The following is a 23,061-nucleotide window of genomic DNA, read 5'->3' as shown; positions in this document are numbered from 1 at the left end:
GAAGTTAGCAAACTCATCTCATAACAAACATTCCCATTTTTACTGAATGTAAGCCCAACTTTTTAGATGGACAACATTTATCTGGAAGTGTTTATTTGGACCATAATTTCTGTTTTAGAAAATAGGTTTTTATGTTGTTTTGTGTCCCTGTGCAATTAATTATTTAGGGGCTGATTATGCAAAATACTGTTCTTTTCCCAGGTGCACACCATCTTCAGATTTCATAACCTCCCAGGACTTGTTAAAATAACTTTACTGAAATAATTCCTTACTGTTCTACCTTAAATACAGAAATAAAGTTACTGTTATTCACAAACTCTGGGACACAGAAGAATAAGTTAGATATCTAAGTAATTGCTTATTTAAGATGTAAACAGCTTTTTTACTATGTGCATATTTCTGATACTGTATTTCACTTGCACTAAAAAGCATATTCCAGCTATTGAAAAAGTTGCAGTGGCAATGCTCTTCAGCTAAGAGTTTAACAAAAGTGAAATAAACCATCTCTTTTTTTTTGGTTGTTTTTCAGTCTCCTCTTGGTATTTTATTTGGCTTATTACATGGGAAAGCAGTATGTGCTTTAAAGGAAAATATGCAGCTTAGATGTGAACTATTATCTAGTAAAAAAAAGAAAGTTTCTGTGCAGCACTGGGGTTCCCAGATTGCTATAAGCTCAGAAACCAGGGCATGCCCTCTCTGCACACAACTGTTTATCAAAAAAAATTTACCATTTGGGGAAACTTTTCTCCTTCTCCCAACAGAGTTCTTCTTCTCAGTCTTTATGGTTGTTCTTCTCTGTATTCTATTTCTCCCATGTCCCCATATCTCTCTCATGTTTTAATCTCTTTCTGTTGTAGCTCTTTAACAGTTACATCTAATAACACATGCTTGTTCTGCCTCTTTTAGGTTTATATGAACCATGTAACTATTTTATATTATTTAAGGACAGAAACACTTGACTATAATCCTTCCTTTTTGAGAGTCAAGTACATGTCTCGATACATGAGTAGGCCTCCTGTTCCTGTCACTATTAACAGCCATCACATGACTATTAACCAATATTCTTCTGTATGAATACTGATTTGTTTCAAAAACACAAAGAAAAAATTATTCAGCAATGATAACACAGAATTTAAGCCACAAAATCACAGAATGGTCTGGGTTGGAAGAGACCTTAAAAATCACCTAGTTCCAACCCTCTTGCAGCGGCAAGGACACCTTCCACTAGACCAGGTTGCTCAAAGTCCCATCCAACCTGGCCTTGAACACTTCCAGGGAGGGGTATCCACACCCTCCCTGAGCAACCTGTGCCAGTGTCTCACCACTCTCACACTAAAGAATTTCCTCCTAATGTTTAACCTAAATCTACCCACTTCCAGCTTAAAACCATCACCCCTTGTCCTATAACTACACACCCTGCAAAAAAGCCCCTCCCCAGCTTTCCTGTACCCCTTCAGATACTGGAAGGTCACTATAAGGTCTCCTCAGAGCCTTCTCTTCTCCAGGCTAGACAACCCCAACTTTCTCAGCTTGTCTTTGTAGGAGAGGTGCCCCAGCCTTCAGATCATCTTCATGGCCCTCCTCTGGATTCACTCCAAGAGCTCTATGTGCCTCTGTTCAGGGCTCCAGAACCACTGCTCATAGCTGATTACTATTTGAGTTGTAGTAACAACATTCCTATTAGGTCAGTATGCTCCTATTCCCCAAGGAACATCCCAAGGTTTTCTCTTAATCTCTGCAGGGAGAGTAAGGAAAACAAACATATTTTGGCATTTAAAACTGTTCGTTTAGAACAGGATAAAACAGTTTTTTTGCCAGGATATAGGCTTTTGTACCCACTTCTGTCCTGTGACATAGGGACGATGCAAAAACTGCAATTAAAGTTGACATAAATATTTCTTTTCTCCTCTGCTTATGAACTGTGGGTGTATCTAGACTCTGAAGTGAAAACAGGTTGTAAGAATAGAGCTTTGAACTAAAGCTACATCTTCTCCAAAGCCAGCATCACTGTCTGAATGGTAGCAATTACTCCAGAATTAAGAAGCACTAACAAACAGTTCATTCAAATCCAACATTCAACACATGTATAAAAGATTTAAGAGGGCTCAGATGTTAAGAATTGCCGACTTGAATAAATACATTTTAGCTTGATTATATTTATCTCATTATTTCTCTTTGAAGTCTGTGAGGAGAATGCTTTGCTTACTATGTAACCCCTTCCAAAATATAGAACAAACAAAGGAACAGAAAACCCATCCACAGCATTACTCAATGGACTTAACTGCAGAAAAGGCTGGAATTGTCATGCTGGGTCAGATGAAAAGCCTACATGGTTCTTCTGGCCTGGTACATGAAGTTTACAGAGAAATGGGGGACACACTTGAGAAACACAAGTGCTCTAGGGAGGTGGGATAATAATTTAAAACCACAAGGGGATGGGGTTGGAGAAGAAGTTATGGAAAGAAGTGCAATTCCAAACCAGCAGGATGAAGCCACTGCAAAGAAATGTCTCCTCATCCACCTGCAAACACCTACATTTGGGCACCTAAACAGTGGTGACCATTAGGAAAGGGTTGTTTATCACATGCAGTATCTCCATTTATTTACTACAGTGTTTCCACATTCCTCACAGTTTAAAAGCTCTGGTGTCAATGGATTTAAGAAAATTAAGTCCCATACAGTCTATATTCTGAAGCATTATGTACCTTCCCGGGATGATGTTACCCATGTGTTATAACAAGAAATGGCATTTTAGATTTCTCCATCTACAGAATGGCTCTAGTAATACTTTTTTTCTAAATATAAAACAATAAAAGCATTTTAAAAATTTAAAACAGTATTTAATTACTAGTTTAGCACCACAAATGTAAGTCTCTTACCTTTGTTTTTGGATCTAGAATTTTTACACCATAGATTGAGATCTGTAGTTCAACTTTGGGGGTCTTCTGGCCTTCAGATTTCTTGATATGTCTTGCAAACTAGAAGATGTAAAATTTAACAGCAATCACATAGATAGTAAGTTTTCTTTATTCTATCTTTTCTATTACTTGTCATTTTCTCTCAACTGCTTCCAACTGAAGTTGTAACTTCCTTCTTCCAAAAGCTCTTAGAAACATCACCAAGCATTCCCAAAGTCAGAGCTGGGCACAGAACAGCATCTCTGACTGCACACTACAGAATACTCCTATATTTTATAAAAAAAATAAAAAAATATTAAAATTACTTAGCTGATTCTCTTGAAACTTTAATGTGCTGTTTATGCACATAATTCAAGCTCTGGCACATCTAGGAGAACGGTAGAAATTTGAACACTTAAAGACAGTTTGTCAACTGCTTGAATGTTGAGCACCAAACAGAGTTATGTTTTCCACATCCCGCTATTTCCACAATCACTTCTTGTACATATGCACTATGTACACAATGTATGTTCCTCTAAGGAAATTATTTCTTTTACACCAGTTCAGTGTAAAAGGACTACAGCAACAGCTGTCAACACCTAAGAAATAATGGATCTCTTCTATCATATTCTCTATTCACTAGATCACTAGGAGATGGCCAGATAACATTTTATATGACTAGGACAGGTTCTGTGCCCCTGTTGAAGATGTTTTCCACCATTTTAGATCTTCTTTTCTAGCTGCTAGATCTGACTTGTCTTCCTCTTACAAACACTGTATATAAAATAGGCAGAATATCTAAAATTTGCTGCTGCATGGCAGTTAAGACATGTAATGAATTTTGGTATCTTTGCTGCTAAAGACAGGGAATCCCTCTGTATTATGCTCTTACAGGCCCTTTTCCTCTCGAGCCTTTGACAGCCCAGAAAAGTATTTTCAAATGGTAAGTACAAGGACTCACTGAAGGACAAAGGACTTGGAGTGTTTGCTTCAGAGCCATATGTCTAAACACATCATCCTCAAAGTTGCTCCCAGTCAAGTACAACTGAATGCATAATTGACCATGAATACAAATAAAATACATAAAAAGTCAGTGAGGACAATAACTTTCAATGGCATAAAGAGTCTAGGATGTCAACATGGGTGCTGACCCAGCTTAAGAAGGGGTTAGACCTGGAAGACAGAGGCCTGAATTACTTTGTCAACTTTGTGGTTGCAGCCAATTGATACCTTCCCAAAAAACTCCTACGCCCCTGATTTTAACTATTTATTTGAGTGATAGTTGTTCTGCCTCTATTCCTATTCCAAGTAGTACCTGGGAAATTTTTCCATGGACTCAACTACTTCATACAGTACGACTGTCTCCATGTATTTTATTTCATTTGCTTGTAGACAGCTCTGTTCATGGAAAATGATTAACTAAGGAAACACCATGAAAGCAGATCATTAATCTGTTTTTTCTTTCCTCCTAATTTTATACCTCATTTTGTAAGCACACTTAGAGAAAAATTTAGTAACTGGACATTAATCTTATCAACTTCATACCGTAGGAAGACCCATTCAGACAGTTTCTTACTTATTAATGTATTACATGAGCTGATAAATACCAGATCCTTCACAAGCTATTTTAAATAAACAAGCAAACAAAAACCAAACATCCTCCCACCTAAACCACTCCATGCCATTCTCAAAACCAACACTTAAATCTAAATACCCATTTTACATTTCAACAGCTAGGATTGTTATAGACATTGACCAATTATTTTACGAAAGTTCACACATAACTTACTACTAAGAACCAACTAGACAAAAGTCAAGCCAATATAACATAGCTTCTATTTCTGCCACTCTTCAGTAGCATCTATACAGCTCTTGCAATATATGCATAATTTTTAAGTCTTCCTATTACCTTCTAGCACATTTCTCACATATTAAGAGTGTATTTTTAATACAGTTTCATGACTATGCCATCCCGTTATTTTAATTAAAGTGGGAAATCTCACATGCATATTATTTTTTAAATAATCTTATAGAAAATAAAATTCTAAAAATTAATCACTGGTTTAGAAGCACTTTGGTCAAAATATTTCTTGACTTTGTAGGAAATTCAGATTTGCTACATTAAAAATCGTTTAATAAAAATTTGTAATTAACTACCCCCTCAAATATGACTTTAATTTTATACTATGAATTTAACCTGATCGATTCTTTGATCTGCTTTAAAAACATAACAAAAAGATAGGCCACTGAATGTTACATAAGCACAGATTTTTTTTCCAAGATGACAGTAAAACTTAAATTGTCTTTCAGATTATTTTAATATATTTGGTTGAGTCACTCTCCCTGGAGATATTTAAAAGCCATGTGGATGTGGTGCTGAGGGGTTCAGTGGTGGGCTTGGCAGTGGTGTGTTAACAGTTGGTCTCAATGATCTTAAAGGTCTTTTCCAACCTAAACAACACTATTATTTTCACTCAATAACCTTGCTCTGTCAGTTTTCCTTTCTGACATGATTATGCCCTTTTATTGAATAAAACTTTGAAGACATATGTGGTCCCTTTTCCTAATACAATAGAGCTCTGTGCTTGTCTCACTTTACTACATGTTTTACAGAAGAACCACAAAAAACAGATTACCGGGACGGTTTGGGCATCTCAATTTCAAATGTATTTTACAGTGAACAGAAATATACCTTAACCAATAGGTAATCCTCGGGCATAAATCAGTTTGGAACAGCCTTGACCTTGAGTGAACCCTGGCTCTTTGGAAATGTCCCTTAATAAATAAGATGTGCACAAGTATTTCTGTGCAGTAATAAAGAGGAAGCAGGAATAATATTTGACATTACTGAGTTGAAGTCAGTGTATGTTAAGAATGATGGTCAAAAGCTTGGTTTTTCAACTGTAATAATCTCAAGAGTCCTGAACAGCAGCTACCACAACAACAGATTTAAAAATAAGTAGTTCTGAATTACTTGCACGGGTTTTATAACAGCTGGCCAAAGCTTGCTCCAAGCAGTCAAGAAGTCTTACAACACTGAGGAAGTTCCAGAAGATAATTCTGTGCCAACACTAAAAAAGGGTAAACAAAATAACCCTACCAAGGCTCCACTCTCAAAAGGCATAACAGCAGTTCAAGAACTAGAGAATTCAAGTGAGATGAAGTTAATGTTAATCAATATTGATTTTACAAAAAATGCAGCCTGTCAAAACAGACAAGGCATTTGACTGACTTTGCATGCCATTAGATTTAGAAAATGAAGCAATACAAAGAAAGTATTAGTTAAGTTAGTTACATTAGTTTCCAGATGCAGTTATAAACAGGAAATTGTCATGGGGAAGATATGTCTCTAATGTATTCCAGCAGGGTTTATTTCTTAAGCATGACAGTATTGAACAATGACCAGGAGGAAAATAATTACTGATAAAATCTGCAAGCAGAAAAAAAATAAGAGCAAAAAATAGGGAGGAAAGTAACTTACCATCTGAAATTTAAAATCATTACAGAAGAAGCCTAAAGATCACAAAGGCTGATGGAAGGGCAAGCAAGAGAGAGAATACCTCACCAATCAGAACCTCAGACTACCTTGCATGCAAAAAAACAACTTTGCAAATCGTACCTACAGAAACAAACTTTCTTTCTTGGGAGACTATCCTGTGAAGATGGAATTAAGGAAGTCTTGATGTCATGGCAGGCTTTCCACTAACTGTAGAACTTTTCATGAAACTACAATTGGGAAGATTAATGCAATCCTTGGTCATTCCAAAAAGATCTTTTAGAAAACAACAGCTGCACTGTATCAGCAGCTTCTGAGAAACTACTAAAATTTTATGTTCTGAGGTTTTTTAATGCAGAAGGATGTTGACAAAATGGAGAAAGATCACATTTGGAGAAGTTAGCTGAGGACTGGAAATCCCACTTTATAAAAAACTCCATTCAGTCAAACCAAGCTGATGATGAAAGAAAAATGCAAAAGGGTCTCTTTAACACACGCATCCAGAGAGACGAATAAGCTTTTAAATCAAAAGTTTAGAGACAGAGTGAGAAAAGTGAAAAGTACATGTAGATTATGTTAGAAAATCTGTTGTAGTTACAGTTTTAATGTTTTTTGTGCCCACAAAACAACTTGCAGATACTAATAAGTAATTTTTTTCCTATCCAACCTTCTCTCTAGAAATCCCAGTTCAGCCACCTCCCAGGCCTGTGCAGTTTTAACTGCAGATCCTGACACTTACGTATCAGCCAGTTTCCTTTTTTTCTTCTATCTTTTCTGCTTTTCTAATTCCTTCTACCCAGGGGGAGCACTGGACAGAGCAGATTTACAAATGTTATTTACTCATTTCAGCACACATTTGAACTGTAACATTGCAGTTCCACTCATAGGTCACAGTAACAAGATTATTTAAGTAAAAATCTATACTCTCCCTTTGGCATCAAAATGGATAATAATGTAACATTATAATGATTCACAGCATGGCTTGGGAAAAGATAGGATGGGCCAAATTATTAAGCTGTTAGTTTATACATATATTGTTCTCAGGCAAGACACCCAGATTTGGCCCAATAATAGTATGAGGAGCTCAGTGGGATGAGATAGCTTTAATTAACTACGATGGAAATTAGATAATATTTTCCTGAAATATTTTAGGGAATGCCATAGATGCAAGTAGATTTATTTGCTAAGGTTTAATTTAACTTTAAAAATAAACACTTTCATATATGTCCTCTTTTATTACAGTAGCAGACAAAATTGCAAACATTCAGATTCTTATTAAAAGTATATTTGAAACACTGATGCATCAAGGCTTAGTAAACCAGAGTAAAAGGATTAATCAGCAAAAATAACATGAGGAAAAAAATTGCATTTTAAAAACAGCCAGGAGCTTTAAAGATATAATGTTTAAAACAAATTCTATCTGAATCAATTTAAGCTATGCAAATCAAAACTATTTGCTTTTATTTAATATTTACACCTTACTGCACAACTGAAGAGTTTCTTAAAAAACCTCAAAATATCAAAGGTAGATGTTTCTGTGATTTAAATGCTAATCTTCAGCCCAGGGAACAGAGGTTCACCTCCTTCATTTTATGTAGGTGTCCAGTGAGACATAATACATTGCGCTTCCTAAAAGATGTCTGTCTGAGGGCAACATAGTTGTCTAATATGAGACAGAGTTTTATAACCGGCTTTTAGAAGGTGCTTTTCCTCTATTTTTTTCATAAGAATATTCATTAAAAGGAAAGCTGTCTCGAAAGGAAAAAAAAAAGGACAAAAAATGCCCTATTTCTTTTGCAGTGACTACACATCATCTTTTTTAACATATTACGGTTCAAACTCTCATGCACATTTTATGCAAGTATAATAAAATCATGACCTCTGAAAAACAGCTGTCAAGAAGAGAAAAAAGGATGAAAAGCCCACAGATATGTGAACCTGAATCTGTTGAAAATAAGCAAGCTAGGGAAAAAGATGTCTCAGAAATCCATTTCTATGAAATAAGTTGTATCCTATTTTCCAGTCTGAGAGGCAGGCTACTGAACAATTAACCACAGACAATATACTACAGTCTTCTATCTTTCCCTCCCTGAAGGTTTTTGCTGTTATTGTTTTTGGGGTTTTTTTGGAGGATGTTGGGTTTTTTGTTGCTTTTAGGGTGGTTATTTTTATTGTTTGTTTGATGGTGATTTTTCTTTCTGAGAGAGAGGGTAAACAGGTATTCACTTCTTCAGCTCTTCGCAGTTGCTTTGGTCTTCAAGCTGTCCCTGGCTGGTCTCAAGCCACACATTCTGCTTTCTTCAGTACTTCAAAAGGGAACAGCCATGGCTGTGAGGCTTCACTTGAAACCTCTTCATCCCAGAACTAAAACATAGTCTGTAATCCACCCTCCTCGGCTCTTCCAACAACAAATAAAACCCAGCTTTACCACAGAAAGGAGCTCACAACAATGTCCACTGATAGTCCACTACCAGCAGCAGCAGGACAGCATCACAGCATGTGTGGAGGCGTGTGAAAGAGCACTCTTCACGTTGTGTATCCTTTTGGGTCAAGGGGCTGATGAAAAAAATTCCAAGTGGCTTCAAAGTGATTAATTTTATTTACATTATCTTTAGTCATCTCCACTTACAGAGGAAAAGAGGAGGACAAAAGCAAGCCGAGTTGACAGCTGGGCAAGAAAACAGCCCTAAGTTTGGTCCTCATGAAAACATCCTTTTGAAGACTACAAAAGCAACAGCCAAAACCTCAGGTGTTTATTTCTGGTTTCTCCCTAACACCCCTCCATGCCATTTCCTTCCACCTATTATGCTGATCGTTCCACCTGTTCTCACCTCTGGCAACACCTCAAGCACTACTTAAGAAGGACCAAATTAATTCCTATTTATTAATTCCTGATTTAGAAATTATATCCTTCACTAATCAAGGAAAGTAATCATTTCACTTTATAAAATAATGTGTAATTTGACAACACCTACAGGCTTGAATAACTTCGGCATGTTCTCGTATGACATCTTGCTACCATTTTCCTTAGTTTTCCTTTAACTTTGTAAACTAGTTTGACTAGAAAAGCAGAAGAAAAATATTGTTTGGAATAAATTGAGAACAGTTCGTCTTATCTTAGAGATAAAAACACACACTTTAAATCATTAGTGGCCAACTTTCCTCTTTCACCTGCAGAACAGCTCCAAGAAATTTGAAAACCCAAACAGATAAATCCACTGTACAGCTCTCTAGAAAAAATTAAGCATAGATGCTTGAAAACACTAAATTTTCAAATTGCAATTGAATTAGCAAGTGTTTAGAAAATACAGTCAAAGTATTTGCGATAAAGCAAGTACAACGAAGGAGCAAGAAAAATTTCCTCCAAGTCATTGTATTTTACTGTAGAACATCAGCTCCACCTGCTGGAAAAAGTAAGTGCATGGAGCAGTGAGCTACAGTCCTGCACAACTCTGTTTGGCAAGGGAAGAAAGTCTTGGTGCTGTACGAGTCAAGAGCTTTTGATTTGAAGAGCTGTATATCAAATGTATATTCTGACACAGTGTGATGGCATGATGGCTTAAGAAAAATAATTTACAGTGACAGTATTCCATAGTCTATCACTGTAAGCACATGACTTCCAAAGGTTATTAGTGTGATGCATGCTAGTTATAAAAATAGGTCCAAATATTAAGGAGTCATACGTTTTGCTGCTAGCTACTAATTTTCATTAAAAACAAATTGTGATTAACAACACTCTGATTAGAACCAAATACATATAATAAATATATATAGAATCACAAGCTACAAAGCTTTTAAAAATTCTCCTATTAAAAAAAAAATATGCTTTCTTTCAATATAAGGCATTAGTTTTCAAGCTGTTTTCACTAGTTTAAAAAGTTTAATTAGCATTTCTAAAGACAAGCCAGAGATGTGTGGTTAATAATAAAATCCAGTACCTCTAGACTTCTTTTGAAAGACTTCAGATGTAGAACATAAATCGACATTGAAATGAGAACTCATTTAGTGAGCATTGTTTCAAACATAAAACCTTTTTTTTATTGCTTTCTGATTTCTGCTCCAAGATTTTTGAAGTCTTTCCAAATGTAGTCTTTAATTAAGTTGTGACTTTTATAATAAACTTGATTATGTAAGATTCCATTTAATACTTGACATCTAAGCTCCATACTTCCAAGCCAGACACATATATCCCAGGCTTTTTAGCCTGAGTTCCACTAGTGAGACATAAGCAAAGCAGCTGCTTTGCTTATAAGTAGTCTTATAAAACATCATTAAAATAGAATCAAAACTTCTCTGTAGCAGGATATTATACTGACAGATTTCTGCACAGAATTAACTTTGCTCAAGGTAATGGAATCACACAAAACACCTACCACTACAGGTTTCACACCAGTATTATCCATAAAAGGTACAAGGAGCACACAAAATCAGACATTTTGTTTCCACTAGCAGCATGCTGCAATAGTCCAATTTACATTACCACGAAACACTTGAAAACAACTAGGCAAGAATGTGTGATGAACTGCAGCAGAGTAAATCTTTTTGGCATAAAACATTGTACGAATTGACTAAGTAAATCTTTAAAAGCAGCTGAACTATTTTGGTAGAGTGAAAATAATGGCAAAGAACTGCTGTTAACACAATTGCTAATCAATCCTGCAAAGATGGCTTTTTCAATGGTAACCTCAGTCTTACAAGCTGAGCTACATTAATAGTATTTTATGCCTTCATTCTTCCTTTTTGTTATTATAGTAATAGAGTAATAACACAGATGCAAAGTTTTCAGTATTGATTCCTAACATTTTCTGCCCTTTTCTAAGGAATCTCTATTTAAATGAATAATGAAAACCCTACAAAAAGTTATGGAAGGTACTATAGCAGGCAGAACAATTTTTACATTTAAATAAACTACAGCACCAATAGCTCTGAGCAGCTAAGCACAAAACAGTGCAATTCCCCTGCAATGTGAGCTAGCAAACAAATCATATCAGCATTCCCTACCACAACTCAGTTTTAAGAGCTTTGATCCTATTAGCTGTCACTCAGTCAAGTCACAGCCATGTTAGCAACTCTTAACAAGTCAGTAACTAGCAAGTGGTAACCCGTGAAGGGTAAAACTAAGAACATTAGAATACCACAAACACACTTAATTTCCCTGTCTTTCAGTCATTACTCTAGGATACTTTCCAATTGTCTACCAAGCCCCTCGGTGCCCAAGAGCATAAAACCAAGAAGAAACAGTAAACGTCCAATTTTCTCAGCCATCTATATGCACCAGCACATAGATGGTGTTTGTGCGTGCAGACCTTTTCCAAAGAAACATGAAGATCTGGAGGATAAGGCAGCAGGGTCCCTTCTCATAAACAGATTTATATTGGTTTGTAAACCCTATTCTCTCACTGCAGCTCTATTTTTAGATATATCACCAATTATAACAAGTAGGGGGTGACCACAATTCATGCCAGTGTCATAAGACTTCACCACCAGATTAACAGCTCATGTGAATGAGACACGTTAGCTTAGATGATGAGCAGTCAGGGTCAGCCAGTACCAGTGGAGTGTGGTTTGACATTCCTACTCCTGTCCTCTGGCATCAACAACATTCTTGAAGTGGGTACGTGCTGTGTTTTGCACCAAGGGGCATCTCACCCAACTTGGACTCATGGGAAACACTGTACAGCCCACAGAAATGCACCACTGAAGTCACTAGTTATTTGGTCAAGGAGAAGTTAATTTTCTTAAATTCTCTGACAACACATTTAGAGTGCCATAATTAGAGGCACTCAAAAGCCAAAATGTGAGTAGGACAGCTAAAACAATCCTAAATTAGCATTACTGAAGCCCTAAAGTTTCCAAAGAACAATCCTGACACATTAAGGTACAAACTTTACATTACAAATAATCGCATAATTTAGGAGACAATTGAATATAGGAACAGAACATCTGATGATATGGAAACTACAAGGAATGGCCTACACACCACTGAAGAGATTAGAAAAAGCAGCTTCTAGAACTAATGAATTTATCCAAAAACACTTGAAGTGTCTTCTTTGTGAAAACATGTTATTAATTCATTCCATTAAGATTTTATTAAAAATCCTTTCTTACCTTTAATTTTCTAACAGCATCTCTTACAACTTCTGTGCCTTTGGGCTGCTCCACTTCTGTACTGCCAAGAAACTGAAAAGATTGTAATCAGTTAGAAGTAAGTTACGGAACTTAAAGGCCTGATCACATAATCTTACCTTCCAATTATTTAAAAAACCCAACATTTTGGAAAGACAATAATTTAAATTATAGATAAATCACAAAATTTTATACAATTATTTCTAATCAAGTTAATAACAGGAATTAAATTCTAATTAGACAAATATAAGAGCTATCAAAAGCAGTTTAAAAAAACAACCACATTTTGTCTTCTCTTGGGAAACAATGAAAAAATGCAAAAAAAACACTGATATAAGATACTTCGCATGAATCAACATGAGCCAATGTTTTGAATTATGGTACTAAAACTTTCATACAGTGTTTCAAGATGAATGAAAAAGGCCTGATGTTGCTCTCATAGCTGCTCTGTACAATAACTTCATAGACTTAAAGGAACCAGTCTCCAACTTAATAAAAAAGTCTCACATTCAACAAATTTCAACTAGAAATCATATCCTTATCAAGCCAGATTTTAATGAAAACCAAACACACAGCTATTAATATATAAAACACTATTCTTTAAAGGGACCTTACTCTTTATTTGTACACTGAAAGGCTTTTACGTTCTTTAGCATGGTTTTGCTTCCTTTCTATTATACTGGTAGAAATGTACAATAATCCTACCTGAAATATATTTGTGTAATAATTTAATGTTTAATTGCCTGCTTTTCAGATTGAGGTACAGCTGATTTAAGTAATACCGTTTACCTGTATATGTCAAAGTAACGCTAGCAAGAAAAAACAAATCCTCTTTTTTCTCTGAAGTACACAGTAAGATGATGCCCAGAGGTACACACCATTCTTAAGTCTTAGCAGTTTCAAAAGGAACTTACATTTGCCAAGTTACAGATACCTTCACTATAGTAACTCTAAAGTTCTTAATTGTATTAAAACTTTAAAGTATGTTCACTGCAGTCAATGTGCTCAAGCTAAGAAACTTTGCAGCTCCACCAATAATAAAGTCTCATTAAAAATTTGTTACTGACTTAGAAATATCATGTGCTACCTTGAATACAACAGTGTGTAAATCAAAACACCAGGCATATCTGCTGTCAATACTCCCTAATCCCACAGTGCTCCAGCTAAGAGACCATGGTTTTGTAACAACAAAGCAGAAACCTCTATTATTGATTTGTTGTCTTTCATGCAACATCTCTGGTAACTTTAAACAGAGGGTGGGTTCTTCCCTGAAAAAGTGACAGTTGCAAACAATACATATAGAGAAAGAAGAATGATTGTTGCACATTATGGATACTACATGTGACAGAGAGAAAGGGAAAGGTGAGCAAATGTATGTGAGTACGTTGACTAAAAAAAAAATAGGCAACCACAAGCTTGAATGGACAAGAAAGTAAATAGGGACAGATGAGAATCTGAGAGGAATACTAATAATACTGGTATCTGTACACAAGCATATTTATGCATCACACACTTGGCTTGCTGTAACATTTTTAAGCACGCCAGGGTACATTATAAGCAGTACAGGAATCCTGCATAAATGCAGGCAACAACAGCTGCAAGTGTAGACAAGGCTCTGTGAGCAGAGAACACAAGCTGCTGCTGCCCATGGTAAAGCAGCAGACAGCTGAGCGTACTCCATACATGTGCTTCCCAACAATTGTGTAGCTTTGAAACTGGCAGCTCCAGAGGCATTATCAAGGTAAGCAGGCTGGTACTTCTTGATACACATTTAGGCGTTGGGTGGAATCATGTTGACTACAACTCCTGATGCCCCGGGGTATCGTGCCTTGCCTGCAGCCACTTTTCCAGAAGGATGTAGGGCTGCTCCAAATAATAACTTAAATAAATACTGTTTTCTCACAGGCTTGTACCTCATTGTAATCCACATTACTGCCTTAGAAAGTACAAGTGCCAAACTGAGTTTATACCACAGCTGGGACATCTGCTAAATTTCACTGGAATGGTAAGCTCATAGTAATGTTCCCCAAATCAGAAATTAGTGTTTCTCATCATGGACAGGGGAGAAGCAGACATGTAAATAGAAAGACGACCTGCTGAAAACACAGGTTTAAATGACTATCAAATTCTGAAGAAAGACATACTAATTGGGTTGGCTCAACAAGTTACAAAAAAAAAAAAAAAAGAAAAACAAAAGAATAAAAAAGAAATAACCCAGACTCAAGTACATGGCAACATCATGAGCTTTACATACAGTTTTAGGGAACATAACCAAGCAGAATTCTACCAGTCATTCCCAATGTACTGCCTTCTAGACAAGTACTGGTTTTGACATTAAGCATCATTACTGAAACTTTTATTGCTCTCTGCAGTTATGAACTGTATGTAGAATTAGAGTTCATGCTTAATAAACTATGCAGCATAAGAAAATAAAGATTAATTTAATCCATTATTTGAACCCAAAATCTATTTTTCTCTCTTAACTGTAGTTGTTTTGTTTTTAATTCAGGTAAGCTCCAATTTCAGTTATAACTGCTTATATGTTTCATGCCTGACATTCATATGCTTCCTCATATGATATAGTTATTGTTAGTTTTGGTAAGATGATAATGAAAAAAGTAATTAAGAACAAGTATTCTGAATACTTGTGTTAATTAGACTGACCTCCTTTGGTGCAATATATTAAAAGAATTTCAAATCAAAAGCACTTATTTTCTAATTCTAACAAAAGAATGACTATGCATTGGATTTAACATACAGTTTATGTATTAACTGGAGGCTTTTTATTGCCCACTTTTTCACGTGTTCTGTACCTTTTCTGTGCGGTCTGATCTACCATCATACTTTGTTTATTATTAGGTACCAGTTAATATGACATTACTCATAATTGTTAAGCTAAGCAAATACAGATATATTTGCTGAGACTTAAGCTAACAAGCTCCATGCGAGGAAAGCCTCTGTTCAATCAAATCCCTAAGACAAAACGGACGGGCTGCCACCTCCAGGGCTTCCAAAGTAAATAACTTTACAACTAATTCACCATCCTCATGAAATGAATGGGGAGATGACCATTGCATTATGGTCTTCCCAGCAGATTTTTCTCACCAAATCTCACACAAACACAGAGAACAAATATTTGTTGTATCAGGAATTCGGAACAGCTGTGGCATGACTAGCATAAACATTCATGCTGGAAGAGTTGCTGAAACTCTTTGCTTTGAAAAAATTTCAAAGTTAAAATGCTAAATAAGAAATTTCCCTGTTCAAGATCACGATCCTTTGGAAAAAAAGCAATACTGATGCAGAATCCTATATGGGAGCTTTATAAGTCTGCAGCAATTGCTTTGACCACTTCCTCCCTCATTGATACTTCCCATTAAGGGAGTTGTTGACTAGCCACATAAAAGACCAACACCTCAAATCAAACTGTTTATACTGAACATTAGCAGACAACCAGATATGCTCACTGCATATGCAAAGATTTGCAAGATCGTGCACAGCAGCAGAGAATTTAACAGACACTAATTCATCGCAATACAATCAACAAAAATCTATCAATGACAACAAGTGGGAGAATAAGTCAGCCCCAGAATAACCATGAGAGTTGTTTTATACAACAAACTAATAAACAGACCCTTCACGGGGAATATCTCTTCCTTCATATTGTAGCTGAAATGAAGTTTCCTATGCATTTAACTTCAGCAAGACACGGTTTGGTCCAATTCCATAGTGAAATTATTCAAAAGACCTTTTAAATTGTGCTTTGACTGGAAAAAACTAAGAAAATAAATGGAAAAGTGAGCTGTTTTTACATTTATTTTGGTGGCTCAATTAAAGGTCATTTCAAATGTCGGACAACTTCTGACAGGTCTATTGCTGTTAACACACGCCCAATAGCTAATAGTAAAGTCATGTGAATTATTAAGGTTAACTTCTTTTTTTGCCATGAACAAAACAGTCTCTGGTAATTCCTCTCCTTGTCAGCTCACATTTTGTCTCTCAACTGTTTGTTATTTTTGTTCTGTTTTGTGGGGTTCTTTTTGTTTGTTTAGTTGCTTTTTTAAACAAAATATATGCAGGTGCTTTTCTCTTATGTGGAATACAGAAAAACTAATTCACCTTCAGGAAAAATTAAGTTTTACCAAGGACAAAAAAATCATTCAACTTAAATGTTGACTAAGAAATAGATTTAGGTGCACTTTTGAATATTTAACACAGACTTTCACTCCTCCAGTAGAGAGCAGTGTAGGATATTTTTAATAATAAATCAACATGCGTTTTGTTTTGTCATCACACAGCAATCTTTAAACAAACCCAGACTTTCACAGAGCCACATTTCTCTGAAATTCCTGAACACTAAAAGTGGTGGTTTTTTTAATGCATATTTAAATGGAATTATATTTTTAAAGTACTTAGTAAACTTATGCAATAAGAAAAAGAAAAAGCAATGTAAAATTATTGGATACCCACTGCCAAAATTTGACAAATTAGCTCCTTCTACAGCACAGGTTGAAGGAATGTTGCTTTAGTGATGAAAGGAAGACAAATGTATCCATGTTCTGATAACATCAGAACAACAGTATATCACATAAAACAGGAATTAAAAGTTTTGAAGCTATGCAGAAAACAGATGAACAAATGTCTAAGTTGTTAATCACCCCCTAAAACATAAATAGTTTTTGTTCAGCCTTGCACATGTGAATCTTCAGTGTCAAGTACACAGCAGAAGTTCACTACAGACTATAATTAAACACCTCTTTCCCCTCCTTCTATTTTGGGTTCCTTCTCTTTCCCCACCTGTAACAACTAAGCACCTTTCTGGGCCCCTCAGTTCAAGCAGGACAGGGAACTGCTTGAGAAAGTCCAGCACAGAGCCACACAAATGATTAAGGGAGTGGAACATCTCCCTTATGAGGAAAGGCTGAAAAAGCGGAGTCTCTTGAGCTTGGAGGAGACTGAGGGGCAACCTCATCAATGTTTATCAATGCATAAAGGGTGAATGTCAGGAGGACAGAGCCAGGCTTTTTTCAGTGATTTCCAGTGACAGGACAAGGGACAATAAGTGCAAACTGGAGCATAGGAGGTTCCACGTAAACATTAGAAAAAATGTCTTTACTGTGAGAGTGACAGAGCCTTGGAAGAGGCTGGCCAGAGAGCTTGTGGAGTCTCCTTCTCTGGAGACATTCAAAACCTGCCTGAACAAGTTCCTGTGTGATGTGCTCTAAGTGATCCTGCTCTGGCAGGGAGGTTGGAGTGGATGATCTTTCCAGAGCCCTTCCAACCCCTAAGATTCTGTGATGCTGTAAAACAGCTTCTTTGGTTCTCCACCAACACAGGTTTTTGCTAGAGTACATAAAAGTTAGGATTTTTCCCTTTTTGGGACTTGCACTTCTCCAGTGACACCTTAAGAACAACCACATCTCCCAGGCATGATTCCTGCTCACTTTAGCGCAGAAATATAACTTAGCACAGAAGAATATGAGAGAGAAAAGTGCCACAGACTCAGCACATTCCCTGAATACCCCTTGCTTGTCTGACTGCAACGTTCAGTACAAATAATAACTGTCACAGGAAAACCATTCTAAGCATTTTTATGAGGAAGCATTTGGGTACTATTTGGGGGGAAAAAAAAAAAAAAAAAAAAAAAAGGAGAAGACACATAGGTGAAAATACTTACAGTAATTAAGGACAGAAAAAACTACTAGATAAGCTATTAAACATTGAGGAGGAAAGAACACTAGAGAGAGGACCATAAGAGAATTAGGTAACAATTAAGAAAACAATCTTTCTGATGCAGGGATATAAAACCACATTGTGTTTAAATTTCAAGCAACTTCTCAGTAAGCTACATTAGTTTAATTTGTACTTTCTTCTAATCTCTAAAAGCACGGTAACTAAGAAGTCATGAATATCAAATGTGCAAACAATCATCTCAGTTTTGAATTTATTTCAATGACTAAATAATAAAGAGTATAGTTTGATAACTGAAGCTTAACATGTCTTTGAACAGTTGATGGACACCGACAATACAGTCATCTCCTTGGAGCAGTACACCTCAATAGGCTCTGAATGGGGTTCTTGCCAGGAACCCGAATGTGTAGAAACAGGAATAACTAGAAATACTCAGGTATAGATGCCCAAGAAACTGAGGACATATGGCAGTCATAATCCAGCCTACACCTGTCTTCTAACTCATGTTTAGATTTGATGAGAAATTACATAGCTGCTCACTGGGAGGAAAACTCGAAGCATGGTCCCAATGAGCTAAATCTTGCTTGGTGCAGTTTTAAAAGCAAAAGAAAGAGAACATCTAGACCAGGTCAGATTCTTCCTCAAGTCCCACAGCTTTTTAATCTATGCTCAGATGGGAAAAAAACTAACAGACACAGAAAAAGGAGAATACAATAGGAGTTCACATTAATGTTAGCAAAATCAGTTTTTTTCTAAGCAGAACTTCAGGAGAATTTATGAAACATTTTGTACATTATCAAAACTTAGACCTTTTCCAGAAAGATCCATGAGGTGATACGCTAGGGCAGCTAACAACAATAATATATTGAAAATTAAATCAGATTGCAACACAGCTACCAAAGTTGCTCTCTGAATAAAAATGTCTAACCCTGAAAGTAAATTAGCATTCAGAAATACAGTTAGTACCTCCCAAAAAGAAGATACGAGCCAGCTGGAATACAGAAGGAAAGCAAAAAGATAAAAAGCTTATCTTGTCAATCTGTCACTATAGAAAATACCAGCTGTACAAGAAAAAAACCCAAACATTCAGTATTTCTTCATTCCATCAATCTACACAGCACTTTAAAAGCACATCTCAGACTGTATCATGCCCTGAAGAGCTGTCAGGCTTGTTCTGAAGATTATAATGGAGCTGAGGTGGTGATGGGGTTTGTGCATACTACTCTCCCATTGCATACATCATGATCAGCCACCTTACAGATACCCAGATTTTAGTCACAGCTTGAGAACAAGCACAACCACATGCAGACATAGCTCTACCTCAAACAACTGGATGAAGAAAAAGTGGTTCTCTGGCTCTGCTCTGCAGGCTTGTTAGCTGGAGCAAACAGTTTATTGCTGGTCTGAGGGACCTCTACATTCTCATCCAGTGGAGGAAGGCACAGAGGCAGCAACAGGAGGGCAACAGGAATACTCCTTAGGGATACTCCAGCGTGGAGCAAAAATCCTGCAAGATCAAATAGTTTCTAGAAAATTCTTTTAAATCTTTTTGATGCATAGGAAAAAGGCTTAGAGGAAGAGTTCAGCAATGCACAAATGACAGTGATGCCAATAGCAATAGAAAATCATACTGAAGGCCTGGTTTTCTTTTAAAAGCTTCCAATACCTGAACAACAAAATCAAAAATATTTGTATTCCTGACTGGATTGCTCCCAGTAAAAATGTATTCACTCTAACTTAACTGAGAGTCCTCCTAAAAATAATTCAGCTGCTATTTTTAAAATCAACTTTTCAGCTTTAGAAGTGCATAATAACAGAGTAGACAGATTTTTCAGCTTTACCAGTCTGTAATTAGACAGTAGACTTAGTTCTGCGTAACAGGAATTGGATTCAACACAAGAATAATTTTTTTATGGAAACAGTAAAGTCACACACCCTCAAAATTACTAAAATACTATTTTACACCAAGACCTTAATATTTTCAAATATCCTAATGTAAGAAATTTGACATCTTGCTTTTTTTTTTGATATACCAAATACCGATACGGTGATCTAGTTGATATTAACAAGCGATTCTCAACAACTCCTATATTCCACTCAAAAGTGCTGAAGAAATACAAATATCTCTACATTTCTAGATGCTTTGGCCAAGATGCCAAATGTACTGTTAGAAACTTTACAAGATAGACAGCACCTTTGCTTTAATTCCCACTTAACGTCAGCCTACTCTAGCTAAAAACACCAGCATATCTAGAAGGAATTGCACTGCATTGCAGTGTGAAAAAAAAAAAAAATCAGCATTACTACCTTTATAAACCCACTAGTCTACCCAAATTAAGGTTACAGTTCATTTTCTTTAGCATTCCGATAAAAGATAGATTCTCCTCACCTCCTCAAAACCCTCAATCTAGTACAGTGCTATAATTAAGGGAACTGCAAGATTAGGATCAAGATCCCAAGTGCTGGTATTGTCACAAACTTCTGAATAGTTACTATTGTAACACCCTGCACAACACACACAAAACTGCTCTCCTAGTTTTTGGCTTTGTTCTGCCCTGCTGTATCAAGCCACAGCTTTTTATAATGCCACTGTTCCTTTAACTGTAGCATGCTCTGTATCAGCATTCTTGAGGCTCTCTCGCTTTTTAAAAAAAATATAGCAAGTTAAAGCTTCAACTCACTATTCTCAAGCTCCACCTGTCCTGCTGACTTATTTATTCCTCTTGCAAATACTCAGCCCAGCAAACAAAGCCTCAACAAGAACAATGGAAATTAAACCGACAAAAAACCCTTACGAAGAAACAAGCTATGCTGTCAACTATTCAATAACAAAACTGATCCTGGTTCATAAAACTGGCAAAAACATGCCACTTCAGCAATAAATGAAGCTTTCTAAAATTTTGAGCATTTTTATTAACTCAGAACTACTTCAGTGGAGTGAGGCAGCTGAATTAGGGGTGCATCTCTGAGCCATGTAAGTAAACAGGCCATGATGTCATTCAGAAAACAGCTGTTCCTCCAAACAGCTATTTCTCAGATTACTTCATTGCTAGGCATGAATCTGAGCACAGGCTTCAGATTCTTACTTTCAAAATAACACATATAAGAACAGCCAGGCGTTTCCATGTGTTGTTTCAAGGTGGGATTGTGCAATCTGACCATTCAGATTGCAGTAATTTCTTCAGGCTGAAGTTGGGACACAAAACCATCAGAGCCTTCCTCTGTCCAGTAAAAATAAACTCTACAAATTGCATAAGGAATGGTGATGGATTTTTCTTTATATATATAGGTATATATATAAAGAAAGAAATGGAAACTTATTGAAGTTACTCTTTTTTACTTGTAAATTTTACCAATATATTATAAAAAGCTGAGAGACAATTCCACAGACATTTTCAATTTTGTGAATAAAGTTTATTTTGCTCTAAACTACTTTCTACCTCCTTTGTCCTTGTCTAGCATGATAACACTGAACTTTTAGTATCACAGTTCTTTGCCATGGCAACATACAATGACATTAAAAACACAGCAACAGGAATTTCATGTGGGACAAAAACCAGAAGTCACAGTCAGGAACAAAAGTATCATTCAAACACACATACCCTTAGTAATAGGAACAAATAAGTACTGTCCATTACTCTCAGTTTATTAAAGTCCTTCTCCAGTTTAATGTGAAATATGAAATTGTCTATTTTAAGGACATTGCATCTCTTCTGAAACAGGACTTTCAATGCTGTGAACCCTGCTGCACTGTACATTAGAATAAATGACTTGTATTTTAATTTTCGATTCATAGGAACACTTGGCTGTCAAAGAGCAGACAAGCAGTGCACCAGAAATAGTTGCACTGGAGAAAGAATCATGAATGTGTGGAGCTGGTGCTTTTGCAGCTTGCAACTTAAAACCACTTTTGGTAAATTGTTTGTGCAACACAAATTTTGAACATAATCTGAACATTTTCTTTTCAACTATTATTACCACAAAAGATTATCTGCTCTTCAAATTCTAATATTATAACTACTTTGGTGTTTAGCAAAAAATTTACACATACATTCTGTAGGGGAGAGGTAATAGACACGATAGGACAGAGAGATGTACTGGGGTGTATTAAAGGAAAAGAACACAAAGTGTAAACCAGCTTTGTTGTTTTTTCTTAGTTTTGTTTTTTATTTCCTAAACTGTCAAGTTCCTATACTGAGAACCACTACCTTTGTAAAAAAAGGAGCCTAATACTTTCTTAGCAAAGCAGTATCGATGGGGAAATGTACTAAGTCAGTATGCAAAGTGCAATCCCAAATCACATGCATAATCTACGAGAATATTCCATATTCATATAAATATCAGTCTTTGGATATAACTGGTAAAGAAAATGTCTTATGTTTTGTAAGTGAAAATGTCTTTCTTTCCTTGCTCCTAAAAACTACTTCGTAAGCTCCTTCTACTATTTTAAATGCATTGTTAATTTTATACAAGTATGGATAAAATAGATTTAAGTAAATTGGGTATTTTGTTAGAGAAGAAAAAGGACAAGAGAATCAGAGCTGGTTCTGGGTGCTTTGATTATTTGAACTGACAAGGGGTAATATCATTTAAAAAAGAGTGTCTAGGAGCTGAAAGAGAAAACAAAGAGAGAAGCTGGAATATAATGGAATATGCAGAAGCTTAAAACTAAACGGGTGGCAGTTAAACACAGCAGTTTGATAGCATTTACATCTACTATAGGTTTGTGACCACAGAACAAAATAAACTATTAAGGGATCTTCAGGAATCGCATTTCAGATTTTTTAGGAAATAAACACACTGGAAATCTTTCATTTCAAGTCTGGGAATATATCCTTAACATACCTCTGG

The 23,061-nt window shown here is 36.1% G+C and overlaps 1 protein-coding gene across 2 annotated transcripts in view; it reads right to left on the bottom strand.

Annotated features, from left to right (window-relative positions):
* Window positions 1–23,061, bottom strand: part of GULP1 (GULP, engulfment adaptor PTB domain containing 1) — a 63,467-nt gene that overhangs the window by 28,712 nt on the left and 11,694 nt on the right. For both annotated transcript variants that reach the window (XM_009995231.1, XM_009995230.1), the window contains exons 2-3: window positions 12,502–12,573; window positions 2,880–2,978 (exon numbers count right to left, since the gene is read on the bottom strand). In XM_009995231.1, the coding sequence (XP_009993533.1) occupies window positions 2,880–2,978; window positions 12,502–12,573 (171 nt within the window). The remainder of the gene's footprint in view (window positions 1–2,879; window positions 2,979–12,501; window positions 12,574–23,061) is intronic.

Source organism: Chaetura pelagica, unplaced genomic scaffold (assembly GCF_000747805.2).
Source record: "Chaetura pelagica isolate M959 unplaced genomic scaffold, ChaPel_1.0 scaffold33, whole genome shotgun sequence".
In the NCBI taxonomy this organism is placed as follows: domain Eukaryota; kingdom Metazoa; phylum Chordata; class Aves; order Apodiformes; family Apodidae; genus Chaetura; species Chaetura pelagica.
Note: the sequence above shows the minus strand (reverse complement) of the source record. Positions and strands in the feature narration are given on the sequence as shown.